The sequence below is a fragment of the Mytilus edulis genome, chromosome 1 (assembly GCF_963676685.1).
Source record: "Mytilus edulis chromosome 1, xbMytEdul2.2, whole genome shotgun sequence".
NCBI lineage: Eukaryota > Metazoa > Mollusca > Bivalvia > Mytilida > Mytilidae > Mytilus > Mytilus edulis.
This window is the reverse complement of record NC_092344.1, coordinates 65,268,207-65,282,572: the sequence shown is the minus strand read 5'-3', so window position 1 is coordinate 65,282,572 and position 14,366 is coordinate 65,268,207. Positions and strand designations below refer to the sequence as shown.

Sequence of the window (14,366 nt, the reverse complement as noted above, 5' to 3'; positions counted from 1 at the left end):
CTTAAGTTACCCACAGTCCAAGATGGCGGACTCTAAACTCGTTGATATTTAATTCATACAAAATGTACCTTTTGCGACGTTTTTCATGCAGAATGTAAATATTTATAGGATTATTGAATAAAGAAATGACTAACAATTACCATAAATTTGTTAATATAGAGTTCACTAAAGCGCAAGGTCAACTTTAAAAAATGCATAAGATGTCCGTAACTTTTTGATCGAAACTAAGCAGACTGTCCGTAACTTTATTTTTAGATGTGGGTAACTTTTGATTTAAAATTTTAAGAATTATAATTTCAACAATTAGAAGACAATTAACATCATATTTGTAACCTTCGCGGCCGTTTATACTACTCATTCACCACCAAATGTGATTTTATTAACGCATCATACTTACACCACAGAAGTTTTATGTCGGGTTTGGGGTACTCCATCCTGGTTATGGTTTCAACTTTTATTTACTGATGTGCGTCTTATCGACGTTTTTCGCTTGTCAGACCAAGGCTTTTCCATACTCTTTAATGTTTTGAGTTTAATTATATGTTTGCGGTTTACCTTCACCTCTGTTTCTTTCTATGTGTATTTTGATGAATACTCTTTGACGCGGCTCGGTATTTATACATCCCACCAGTTAGTTATAGTGTTATGATTTTTTGAATATGTTTCCTAGTATGTTTTTTTTTCTCTCTTTGTATGTTATCAGGGGTTGATAGACTATTAAATTACCCTGTTGTCCTACGTAGTTATTTATATTTTTATATACTATGTCGAATTGTTACACTGTGTTGACTGCTCTTTTCCTTTTATTGTCACTGACTTTTACCTATTGTGTCTTTCAGTTTTATTCAGTTTAATGAGATTTAATGCAGCTTGCATACAAATGAAATATGCAGCTGCTGTAAAACTAGGTTTATTCATTTATACAAAATGTCCTCTTTTTTTTTTTTTAAAGTTTTCCCATTTACTGTAAATCTTGGTTTTTGTGGGGATGAGAGAAAAGTGTTTTAGGCTTTTTCAAAAAGACGGAAAAAGTTTGTGCACTTAAGTCTCGTATAGTCTATCCACTGATTGCCTGGGCAATTTGGGTTCCCCTCCAAAATCCAAAATCCCGGATTCACGCTACCCTTGTCGTTGCTGGCAGAAAATCAGTAAGTGTATACATGCTACATGTATGTGTAAAAAATACTTGTGTAGTCTACTTGTTCAAAAATAAAAACGAACAATGATATGTTTCAACAGTTTATCATACTGCTATGATCGGAAACAACCCTCCGAACTTGGCGATTCGGATACCCCGACGTTATACAAAATAAGACCCGAGTTTTGCGGATTTATCGTGATTTTTTTCATATTTTTCCCAATTTTGTCTTCCATCGATACAATGAATTATATCGTACTAGACATCTACTTCGTTTTGTGAATATGTATTTGATGCAATCTCTATCACCAGTTTAAACATTACATCCGCGTATGTCGATTCTTTGAAAGTTACGGACATCTCTATTGGTATGATGAAAAAAGTTACGGACAAGTTGTTTTGAAGTTACGGACAGCCTAAGTGTTTTTTAAAATCGTGCTGTGATCGTTTATTTTGTAGAATTTAGTCACCTTTCCAGTTTAGGGGTTTCCCTAAACGATTAATACAACTTTTAAATTCAGTTGTTTAATTGATGCATTCGTGGTATTGTTATTCTATAGAAGAAAAGTATCTAACCGACGCAAGGCGGCTCCATCTTGGGCTGTGGGTAACGTAAGTTACTCACAGCCGTTTAAGCACAGTGAACATATACGTGAGGACAAAACCTATGAATATCATTTTTCAATGAAAAACTTATATTGAATTTAAAATACATGAATTGAACTTAGTGTATGTGCTAACATAATGAAATTCAATTATTTTATCAAATGAACTAAAACAGGAAGAAGATTGTTATCTGGCTTACTGCTGAAATTTTAATGCTTAAACTAATATTTTTATTATAATGAAAAACATTTTCTAAGATTTAATGTTTATATAGTAACATATTATTGATTGAAACTGAAAAAAAAAATTAATATTAGCGTAAATATCTTGATTAAAAAAATATGGCCAATTAGTTTTTCGTGTTAATTTAAATGGTGTTTATTTTTTATTTTTCATAACATTAACCAAGAATGTTTCATAGATAGTTGTCTTCCTGTTTAATTAATTAAAAGTAATTAGAAGTAAGTAAGTAAGTAAGTAATTAGGAGTAAGTAAGTAAGTAAGTAATTATAGTTTATTACAGTGTCACAATATAACATTTTATTAACCAACTAAGTACATTATTGCCAAAAATGACTGGTTATTAAAAATAACATATTTTCTGTAATGGCCCTGTTTTTCTGTAATGGCCCTGTTTTTTTCTGTAATGGCCCTGTTTTTTCTGTAATGGCCCTGTTTTTCTGTAATGGCCCTGTTTTTCTGTAATGGCCCTGTTTTTTTTTCTGTAATGACCCTGTTTTTTTTCTGTAATGGCCCTGTTTTTCTGTAATGGCCCTGTATTAATGCCCGGTTTGTCTGTATAAAGCACAGTTAGGGTTTTTAATAATGTTAATAAAATTAAGTTGTAAAGAGTATAATACTTCTTTGTATTTTATTTAATTTAGTAACCAGCAACCAACATTAATGAACCAAATATCTTGATTAAAAAAATATGGCCAATTAGTTTTTCGTGTTAATTTAAATGGTGTTTATTTTTTATTTTTCATAACATTAACCAAGAATGTTTCATAGATAGTTGTCTTCCTGTTTAATTAATTAAAAGTAATTAGAAGTAAGTAAGTAAGTAAGTAATTAGAAGTAAGTAAGTAAGTAAGTAAGTAATTATAGTTTATTACAGTGTCACAATATAACATTTTATTAACCAACTAAGTACATTATTGCCAAAAATGACTGGTTATTAAAAATAACATATTTTCTGTAATGGCCCTGTTTTTTTCTGTAATGGCCCTGTTTTTTCTGTAATGGCCCTGTTTTTCTGTAATGGCCCTGTTTTTCTGTAATGGCCCTGTTTTTTTTCTGTAATGACCCTGGTTTTTTTTCTGTAATGGCCCTGTTTTTCTGTAATGGCCCTGTATTAATGCCCGGTTTGTCTGTATAAAGCACAGTTAGGGTTTTTAATAATGTTAATAAAATTAAGTTGTAAAGAGTATAATACTTCTTTGTATTTTATTTAATTTAGTAACCAGCAACCAACATTAATGAACCAAATATCTTGATTAAAAAAATATGGCCAATTAGTTTTTCGTGTTAATTTAAATGGTGTTTATTTTTTATTTTTCATAACATTAACCAAGAATGTTTCATAGATAGTTGTCTTCCTGTTTAATTAATTAAAAGTAATTAGAAGTAAGTAAGTAAGTAAGTAATTATAGTTTATTACAGTGTCACAATATAACATTTTATTAACCAACTAAGTACATTATTGCCAAAAATTACTGGTTATTAAAAATGACTGGTTATTAAAAATAACATATTTTCTGTAATGGCCCTGTTTTTCTGTAATGGCCCAGTTTTTTTCTGTAATGGCCCTGTTTTTTCTGTAATGGCCCTGTTTTTCTGTAATGGCCCTGTTTTTTTTCTGTAATGACCCTGGTTTTTTTCTGTAATGGCCCTGTTTTTCTGTAATGGCCCTGTATTAATGCCCGGTTTGTCTGTATAAAGCACAGTTAGGGTTTTTAATAATGTTAATAAAATTAAGTTGTAAAGAGTATAATACTTCTTTGTATTTTATTTAATTTAGTAACCAGCAACCAACATTAATGAACCATATATAGGGATCACTGTTCCTCCTGTTTTTCAACACATAACTTCTGTCAACTTAATATCTTGGATATTTGGTATATTAACACATACACTTTTATTCAGTTGGTTAATAAATGTATTAAGAAATGGTTGTTTTTATAATGGCTCTGTTATATGTCCTCGGTCAGTAATAATGGCCTCGGATGTCTGTAATGGCCCTCGGCGTTGCCTCGGGCCATTACAGACTTTCTCGACCATTATAACAGACCTTGGACATATAACAAGGCCATTATAAAAACACCCATTCATTAATACTATAATACATAATACATTATACATCAAATAAAATCAGCATAAAAATATATTAGATTCCTGCCTTAAAAGACATATGTCTCGAATGAACTAAACAGGAAGAAGATTGATATCTATATCACTAACGGAAAGCTTAATACTAAAATTTATGATAAAAGAGATGATTTTTCATTTCCTATCGTTAATTATCCATTTTTAGATGGTGACGTTCCCTTGTCACCATCTTACGGTGTTTATATATCTCAACTTGTACGATTCGCTCGTGTATGTAACAATGTTTTAGATTCTAACGAGAGAAATTTATGTATTACTGAAAAATTATTACACCAGGGTTTTCGATATCACAAACTAGTCAAAACATTTACTAAATTTTATCATCGGTATAAGGACATCATTCGTAAATATAGCTCAACATGCAGACTTCTTATACGTTCAGGTATTTCACATCCAATTTTTTATGGAAATATTCTTTATAAAGCACAAAGGTGTCAGTATTCACCTCAAAAACTAACAAAACCTTTGAATAGACTTATTAAGAAGGGATATAGTTACGATACTGTTGTCAGGTCATTAAAGATTGCATATTTTGGCGTTAATATTGATTCACTTATAGGGTCTTTGCATCGGAACTAAATACATTTATTCAAAAACCAGTTGTTGGCATGACACGGGTTATGTTCTTCTCATATATGTTATGATGGTATGATACTAAACCCCTAACGGGAAGGATTGTGTCTGATGTTCATATGATGAAATCATAATCTTTCAGTCAGTTTAATTGAAGTCTGGATCTGGCATGTCAGTTAACTGCTAGTAGTCTGTTGTTATTTATATATTATTGTCGTTTTGTTTATTTTCTTTGGTTACATCTTCTGACATCAGACTCGGACTTCTCTTGAACTGAATTTTAATGTGCGTATTGTTATGCGTTTACTTTTCCACATTGGCTAGAGGTATATGGGAGGGTTGAGATCTCACAAACATGTTTAACCCCGCCGCATTTTTGCGCCTGTCCCAAGTCAGGAGCCTCTGGCCTTTGTTAGTCTTGTATTATTTTAATTTTAGTTTCTTGTGTACAATTTGAAAATTAGTATGGCGTTCATTATCACTGAACTAGTATATATTTGTTTAGGGGCCAGCTGAAGGACGCCTCCGTGTGCGGGAATTTTTCGCTACATTGAAGACCTGTTGGTGACCTTCTGCTGTTGTTTTGTTGTTTTTTTTTTCTATGGTCAGGTTGTTGTCTCTTTGGCACATTCTCCATTTCCATTCTCAATTTTATATGAGACACTTTTACCTCATGCTCATTAATAAATTAAATGCATACACAATTTAAAACATTTTTCAAAATTAAAAACTTATTTAAAAATACAAAACAATTACTTCTTAGATCAACAATTTGTCTCTTAAAAGAACAAAAAAAAGTAGAATTGATTTAAAAATCTTAAATATTATGCTAATAAAAAATCATTAAAAATTTAAGCTCTTTAAAAGTTATAAATTTATCTTTCTCCTCTTAAACATTACTGACTGAACATGATGAATAAAAAACGGGCGTATTAATTTGAGGCCGGGGTTTGCATGTCTGGCCGGAATGTCTGTTTCGCCGAGCTGATATATTGAATACTTTTTTCAAGACCAGACTGCAACCGGACTGCTAAGTGTGGCCCTTATGTCTCCATTTGTCGACCGTCATTCACAAATTCGTTGTCATTTCAGACTCATGCGTAGCCTTTGGCTTATTTGGACCCCCTCACCTCCCTTAATTCTGTTGGGTGAAACATATCAATCAACCATTTGGATAAAAATGACCTGTTTGACTTTTTTAACTCGTGTCGGTCGTATTGTAAATCATCGAATAGCCCGGCGTATTTCTTGTTTACAAGACATATGTGAGGTTATGCTAACTTATTAAACATAAAACAAACGAGAATTTTCCATGTCTATTTTTTACTGACAAGTCCAACATCAAATATATGTATATCAGTACATAGCTTTGGATCCATACTATCATTTTATGATAGCCAATCAATAGGGAGAATACAGCATAAAAAATGTCCAACCCTATTACTTAACAGCAACTATAGAATATACATGCCCCACGCCAGGAACCGTTTAAAAAGTGCATTTTACACTTATTTTATGTTTTTTAGTCCAAAAAAGGTCCCAAAATGTTTTGATCAAATGAAAACTAAAACTTTTTATTGCCGTGAAAAATTAGAGAGAACATTTACTGCTTCAGTAGCACCATGTGCTGCCAGTTGTGGTAGATAATTCAAAATGTTCAATCATTTTACCTTGGATTAAAAACGGATATTTGCAACAGTTCAATCAAGTTTTACGAAGGCCAAGCTTAAAATACAATACAGTTATCTCCATTCTAATACCTCACATTAAAATAAATCCATTTTAGTAATTATATTGGCTTAAAAATGCTATAAATAAAAAAGTCCGCAAAACTATTACATTGTCTTTGGCATCAAAACAATGTGACAGCATAGGTATACTCCCGATGTCAAACATAAACACTAGATGTATTTATACTTTTCGTACGCTTCTGAATGGTTCAAATATTGACAAAAAGAAGATTTTGAGGCAGAAAATGTGACTTTGTTTATTTTTTGAAAAATTACAACCCAAAAAAAATCGGAATTCAAAATGGTGGCTTTCCTTAGTTACGGACTAGTAGAATGTGAATCCTAACCCTTCAAAATATTTGTCAACGTCCAATGAAAATTATCGTTCTAAACGAATTGCATTAGAATTATGAATATATACACTAAATGATACTAATCTCCACATAATACAAACTTTAATGTCTAATGTAAAGTAATATAAGAGAGAAAGACATGTCAGATGGTTTTTAGTATCATTGTCATTATGCTTGTAAATTCGGTAGATATTCTTTCTTCTATAAATATGACTAACCCCTAAAAACTTAATCCGCAACAATACTATATTTTGAAATTAAGGTAGCGAAGGGGTCTAAATGTTTGACGATAGATCTTTCTTGAACTTCTGTAAACGACTTCTGAGTCAATGTACTTTTGAATTTCAATATTAAAACTAGAGGTCATGGACCTTGGTTTTTCGTTACAATACCTTGAAATTAACGACATCACAGTTATTTTAAATAACTTTTATCTAAGGAAACTTAATTGTTCTTCTTTGTGAAAACATTAAACGACAGAATCGGTTAAAATTCAACGAGATACTTGCTTTTTATAAATAAATACGAAAAATCCACTAAAAATAAGGGATTAAAAAAAAAGAAAAAGAAATTGTTCTATCAAATTCAATATAAATATGATAAATATATAATATTTGCCCTCCAAATTAAAAGGATTTTAAAATATTTTTGCAACATCCCAAGAAGGGATGCCCAGACACGAAACACACTATAATATACATTATCCTAAGAAGGAAGTTAATATTGCTGAAACAAGATTAGATAATGTTTTAGGCGTTTTATGATACACTGTAAAATCATTACTTTTAACTGATACTGTTTGTCAAAAATACTTCTTAAAGATTTAAGAAGGCTAGACATATACATTCTAGTTATTCAGAATTTAAAATTAAAAGAAATGATTACTTACCAAATGCTAGAAAGATAATCCACATTTTCATCACCCTACATCATTCACACGAAATAAAAATAAAATATATAATATCATAAAATAAATACAAATTTGATCCACTTATAACTTATAACACATCAACTGAGCAAAAGAACAAGTTTGGATTATCTAACTTGTCATCCAATCAGTAAATTGAATTTTGACGCAAAATATTACAAATTCCGCATGCGCTAATTTAAATAATCATCGATCAAAGTATAAAGAAATTTTTAATGAACATAGATATTTTTTTCACAAATGTATTGTGTTTTCTGTTTACGTATAAAACAATTCTAATACAGACGTGATTTCCGAAAAAAAAGATCATATTAAATTAACACATTGTCAACTACTAAATTATATTAAAGGGGCACTAGCTACGAGATATATAAAAAATCTAAAGTTTGATTTTTTTTGTTCAATCAATAATGAAAGTGAAATAGTGAAATAACAATTCGCTTTTTGCAGCCAAAAAGGTTCAATTTTGTCAAATTACGCTAAGAAACATTGATAATTAGTTATTCACTTGCAAGTGAATGAGTCAACCTCTTTAAATCCGTATTCATGTGAACTTCAATTTAACCCCTAGCTAGAGATTGACAACGCATGCATTGTACGTGTACTGATTATTTAAAGAAAAAGAATGTCAACAATGAAAGTGAAACTACGGTAAATCATTTGATTACTAATTCGATGCACATAAATTATATTATATTATATTATATATAAATATACTAAATAAATAAATGATTTGGAAAATACGTTGAAGGTATAAAAAGTCAAGAGAATTCTGATCGAAATTAGGTTCTATCCGGGCACTCTGGTTCTGAACCTTGGTTCTTTGGTTCGAAACCATGGTAACTGGTTCAACATCCGGGTTGTTTGGCTATAGCAACCCAACTTCTTGGTTCCATCTGGGTTCTATTCTAGATCATTCTAATGTGCCCGTTGAACTTGGAGAAGATAACCGCAAGTATCCGAATAAAAAGATAAAGTAGGTCAAAGACGCTAAAATTGTTTTACAACATTAAACATTTCAACATCGGCAGTAAAGGAAGCTGTAAGGTATTTATCTTCTCTTTTAATTATTTTCATTAGGAAACTAGATAAAAATAAAGCATCGTATAGATTTTAAAAATAAACCGAAATATACAGTATATTGAACATCTTTTTATTTAATTCAGTCGTTCTGTTTTCATTTATTTTTCTTTACTCATCCCTTATTTCCGTTAATATTTCTAGAAGTTTTAAAACGACATGTCGTTCAATTTGCCGACGATATGTGCATCTAGCCACTTGACCAGTTAACGACTTGCATATGTATTTGAATGATTGCATATTTATTTTCAAGTTCGACTGAATTTTATTTAATTGGCTTTGTAATAATGCCAGATTTGATAGAAATACATGTTCAAAACAAAATGTTAAAAGACATATAAAAAGAAAGAGATGATCAATTTAAGTTTGTAAGCTTTAATAAGTTGAAAAATAAGCTATAAAATATTACAAAAATGTATATGTACAATAAATTTGTCAAATTTGAGACTCCTTGTGAAGGGGATGCATATAATCAATCATTCGCCCCCCCCCCCCCCCCCCCCCCCCAAAAAAAAAAGAAATCAAAATTAATATTAAATATTTTTATAATAAAATTGTGTGTGTGTTAATGACAGTGCTAGTGGGATGAGTATTACCAGCACAATAGTCAGAACTTCTGTGTTGGTGCCATAGTAGAGAGGCATAAGGTGTTACCCTTGTCCGTCCTTTCCGAACATCCCAAAAATGAGTCCCGTTCTCCTAACTTTAGTTTGACTCAACCAATATTGGGAAGTACTACAAAACTTATACACAATATAAAAAAGAAAATGTGGCATATGTGTCAATGAGAACTCTCCGAAAGAGACCAAATGACTCAGAAATTAACAACTATAGGTCACCATTCGGCCTTAAACAATGAGCAAAGTCCATACACAATAGTCAGCTATAAAAGGCTACGAAATGACAATGTAAAACAATTCAAACGAGAAATAACGGCCTAATTTATGTACAAAAAACAAATATGTAACAAATAAACAAACGACAGTCACTGAATTACAGGCTCCTGACTTGGGACAGGCACATACATACAGAATAAGGCGGGGTTAAATTTGTTAACGGGATCCCCACCCTTTACCTAATATGGCTTGAGTGCCAATGAGAACTCTCCACAAGAGATCAGATGACACAGGAATTAACAACTATAGGTCACAATACGGTCTTCAACAATGAGCAAAGGTCATACCTCATAGTCACCCATAAAAGGCACCGAAATGACAATGTAAAACAATTCAAACGAGAATAGAAAAGGACAAATTTATGAACGTAAAACAAATATGTAACACATAAACAAACGACAAACACTGAATTACAGGTTCCTGACATGCGACAGGCACATACATACCGAATAATACGGGATCCCCACCATCCCACTATCCTGGGACAATGCTTATTACCACACAACACAAAATAAAATTTGAAATTTGGTAGCGTCACTTTTACCGTTTATGAGAATTCGTGTCCCTATAAAAACATAGAAAATGCTTAATTTTTCGTTTCCGTTCTCTTAAATAAGTTTAACTCAATCAAACGTTATAAACCTTATACGCAATGCTTATTACCCCATAACACAGATCTATGAAGTTCGATATTGAGTGGCGTCACTTTTATTGTTCATGAGTCATTAGATGTAAGAAGATGTGGTACGAGTACCAATGATACAAATGTCAACACGGAGCCTTAAGATAGGAAAAATGTTAAATCTGTTGTTACCGTTCTTCAACTTCAGTTTGCCTTTATAGCCAAATATTTTGAAACTTATACATAATGCTAATGGTCACAAAACGGTCAAAATAACGTGAATCCTGCATCTATATGTGGAAGTTTACTGATGTTTTTTCACAAGCAGGGGCATCTGTGGCCCATTGACATATTTAACATTTAGCTTATTTACTTCCATTGAATTCTACTTCTAGAATTAACTTGCATATTTTTTCAGGATCTCGGTGCAGTTTGGTAACAGACAACGATATTTCAAGTTACATGTGACCAGCATAACAAAGTGTTTCACTAGATTGAGCTCTCTGTCTAAGTGTACTTTAAAGGTTCTTTGCATTGAGTTCAGTTTATTGGTATGCGTATACCTTCTGTGTGAATTTTTAAGATGTAAAAACAGACTATCCATATCTGCATGTCCATGAATTGAAATGAAATCTAAGGTAAAATGATTAAAACATTTTGCATTATCTATCACAACTGACAGCACATGGTGTTACTAAAGCAGTAAATGTTCTCTCTAATGGGGGTCTCGTTGGGGGTTCTGATCCCGGATCCCGCTTACTGTTTTATCAGATTCCGTATTCCGCTTACACTGTGTACGTAAGCAGTTCTTGTTTTTTTTTGTAAATTCCCGTGTCCCGCTAGACTTCAATTCCCGTTTTCACGGCACAATAATTTGACTTTCACGTGTAACGCTTACAAAAAGTCAGCAATCCCGCGTCACGCTTAGACTCCAATGAGACCCACTCAAATTTTTCACGAAAATTAAAGGATTTAGTTTTCATTTGAACCTTACATTCTTAAAAATTGAGAATGAAAATGTGGAATGTGTAAAAGAGACAGTAACATAACAAAGAGCAGAAAGCAGTCGAAAGCCAACAGTGGGTCTTCAACAAAGCGTGAAAATCCCTCGACCGGAGGTGGGCTTCAGATTGCCCCTAAACAAAGTGTGTACAAGTTCAAACTCCAAAACATAAAACTGAACTTACAATTAAAAACATACAAAATCAACAAAAAACAGAGACTCCTGACTTGTCGTCAAGGTAATTATACCAAGAGACACACCCAATATGCAGAGGTCAAGAGTCAAAAAGTCATAGTCTGGTCAAGAGTTCCTTATAAAAAAAACACAAAGCATATTTTGAGGAAAGAGTAATCGTGCTACACAAAACTAACAAATATATCTTTATATATCTAAAATATATAGAATGAAATTCAAAACAGTGTGGCTGTGGCCATTGATTGACACATTAAATTCATCCATTGACTGGGACAATTTAGGTGAACGTTTGTATGTAACGACCAATGCTCACTATGTACTTTTTAAAGACACTTAAACCATGGGGTCACCAAAGGTTCTCAACACCTTAAGTAATTCGAAAAATTAATCAGAAATAACACGATGTTTTGATTTATATCAATTATATAAATCAAAACATAAAGGTTAGTCCTGATTAATTTTTCGAATTATTTTATAATTAAAGGCGTTAAGAAACCTTTGGTGACCCCACAGTGTAAATGTCTATCGTAGGTACATCGTGAACAGTGGTCGTTACAGACAAACGTTCACCTAAATTGTCCCAGTCAATGGATGAATTTAATGTGTCAATCAATGGCCACAGCCACACTGTTTTGAATTTCATTCTAAGATGTGGTATGAGTGCCAATCAGACAATTCCTCATTTAATTCAAACAAAATATACAAGTTGTACATTGAGGCCAAAGTTCAAGCTCACATGAAGTTTCTATTGCCACTAGACTCACCAACTTATGACAATACATCTACATGCCACATATTCAGAAGCAAGATCAATTGAAAATTATATTTTGAGGTCAAACTTATATACACACTGTATCCCGATGACACACCCAACGTGCATAGGTCAAGAGTCAAAAGGTCATATTCTGGTCAATAGTTCAAAATTATACACAGCAGTCATGCACGAAAGTTCACCATGGTACACGTAACAATGTCTTATGTCATGATGCACGCACTACACATGCCAAATACAGAAAACCTAGGTCAGAGACAGAAACACAAGCCATATAACTAAACTCAAATGGAACGGTACTTGTATTGCAGGTCACTACAATTGCCTTCAAAATAGAACATAAACCAGGGGCGGATCCAGGAATTTGGAAAGGGGGGTCGAAGTTTTTAAAGACCAAGAAAACATGGGTCATGGACAGAAACAGAAGACATATAACTAAACTCAATGGAACAGTACTTGTATTGCAGGTCACTATATACAAGTGCCTTCAACATAGAAAATAAACTCTCGCAACACTTCAAAGTTAAAACCGTCTTTCACAAAAGTTTGAGCAGGATTCTTTGCAACGATTATATTACCACTGTTAATTGAAAATCGGGTCGTGCAGTTATGTCAATAAATTTAAACGGTAAGATAAGACATTAAAACACTTAAAACTAGGGTTTACCATTAATTTCTAACCTTACCACGTGATAGCACTATGGTAAACTGATAGAAACACATGATGCAGTCATGGAATTGAATATTTGCAATAGTACGACCAGAACAATACAAGACAGAGTTGCAAACAAATGAAAGTAATTGTACATACGAAATTTTAATCACAATGAACAAATAAGGAACCGTAGTTTTCATTCAATTTATTCATTTAAAATGTTCGCTCGCGTTAAACAATGGAAATTAACACTGTATATTTATATAAACGATCAATCTTGTAAATTATATATAAATATACTAAATAAATAAATGATTTGGAAAATACATTTAAAGTATAAAAAGTCAAGAGAATTCTGAATGCAATTAGGTTCTATCCGGGAACTCTGGTTCTAAACCTTGGTTCCATCTGGGTTTTTTGGTTCTGAACCTTGGTTATTTGGTTCGAAACCATGGTAACTGGTTCAACATCCGGGTTGTTTGATTATAGCAACCCAACTTCTTGGTTCCATCTGGGTTCTATTCTAGATCATTCTAATGTTCCCGTTGAAATTGGAGAAGATAACCGCAAGTATCCGAATAAAAAGATAAAGTAGGTCAAAGACGCTAAAATTGTTTTATAACATTAAACATTACAGCATCGGCGGTAAAGGAAGCTGTAAGGTATTTATCTTCTCTTTTAATTATTTTCATTAGGAAACTAGATAAAAACAAGAAGTAATTGTAACAGGATGCTGTTACAAAGTCTCCCAAACAAAGCTCCCATAACTCGCCATTCATATGGTCCCATGTTCATTTGATTTGATTTTTTGTCCCATACAAGAATATATATGGCTTACGAGTAGGGATCTCCACCATTTACAAGTATTCAAACAAGAGGGGGTGGTGGTGACCCCCAGCGAATTTACCTACATTTCATTTGATTTGTTTTACTGTCCCCTACAAGAATATATATGGTTTAAGGGTGGGGATCTGGACCGTTTACAAGATAATAGCACATTCTCAAATTGAACGGGGTGGGGCGACCCCCAGGAACTTCCCTTTAATTTCATTTGATTAGCTTTATTGTCCCATACAAGAATATATATGGTTTAGGGGTGGGAATGTTGATCATTTACAAGTTTTCAAACAAGAGGGGGTGGGGTGACCCCCTAGGGACTCCCCTCTTATTTCATTTCATTTGTTTTATTATCCACTACAAGAATATATATGGTTTAAGGGTGGGGATGTTGACCGTTTACAAGTTTTCAAACAAGAGACAATACGAAATCGTATATTTGCCTTTTTTACATGAGCGTGTGTTCGTGCCGTACATCTAGAACTTGTTCCAGAAATGACAATCGAGTCATTCAAATTAGCGTTTAGACGATTCGTTAGCAGGAGAGGAATTCCCAGAACTGTGTATTCCGACATGACATTCCGAAGGAA

At 32.7% G+C, this 14,366-nt stretch overlaps 1 protein-coding gene across 1 annotated transcript in view; it reads right to left on the bottom strand.

The window, feature by feature from the left end:
• The window catches only part of LOC139486990 (uncharacterized), a 112,382-nt gene extending 104,581 nt beyond the window's left edge, over positions 1 to 7,801 (bottom strand). The window contains exon 1 of the mRNA XM_071272022.1: positions 7,678 to 7,801. Within this exon, the coding sequence (XP_071128123.1) occupies positions 7,678 to 7,708 (31 nt within the window). The 5' untranslated portion in view covers positions 7,709 to 7,801. The remainder of the gene's footprint in view (positions 1 to 7,677) is intronic.
• Positions 7,802 to 14,366: the final 6,565 nt, after the last annotated feature.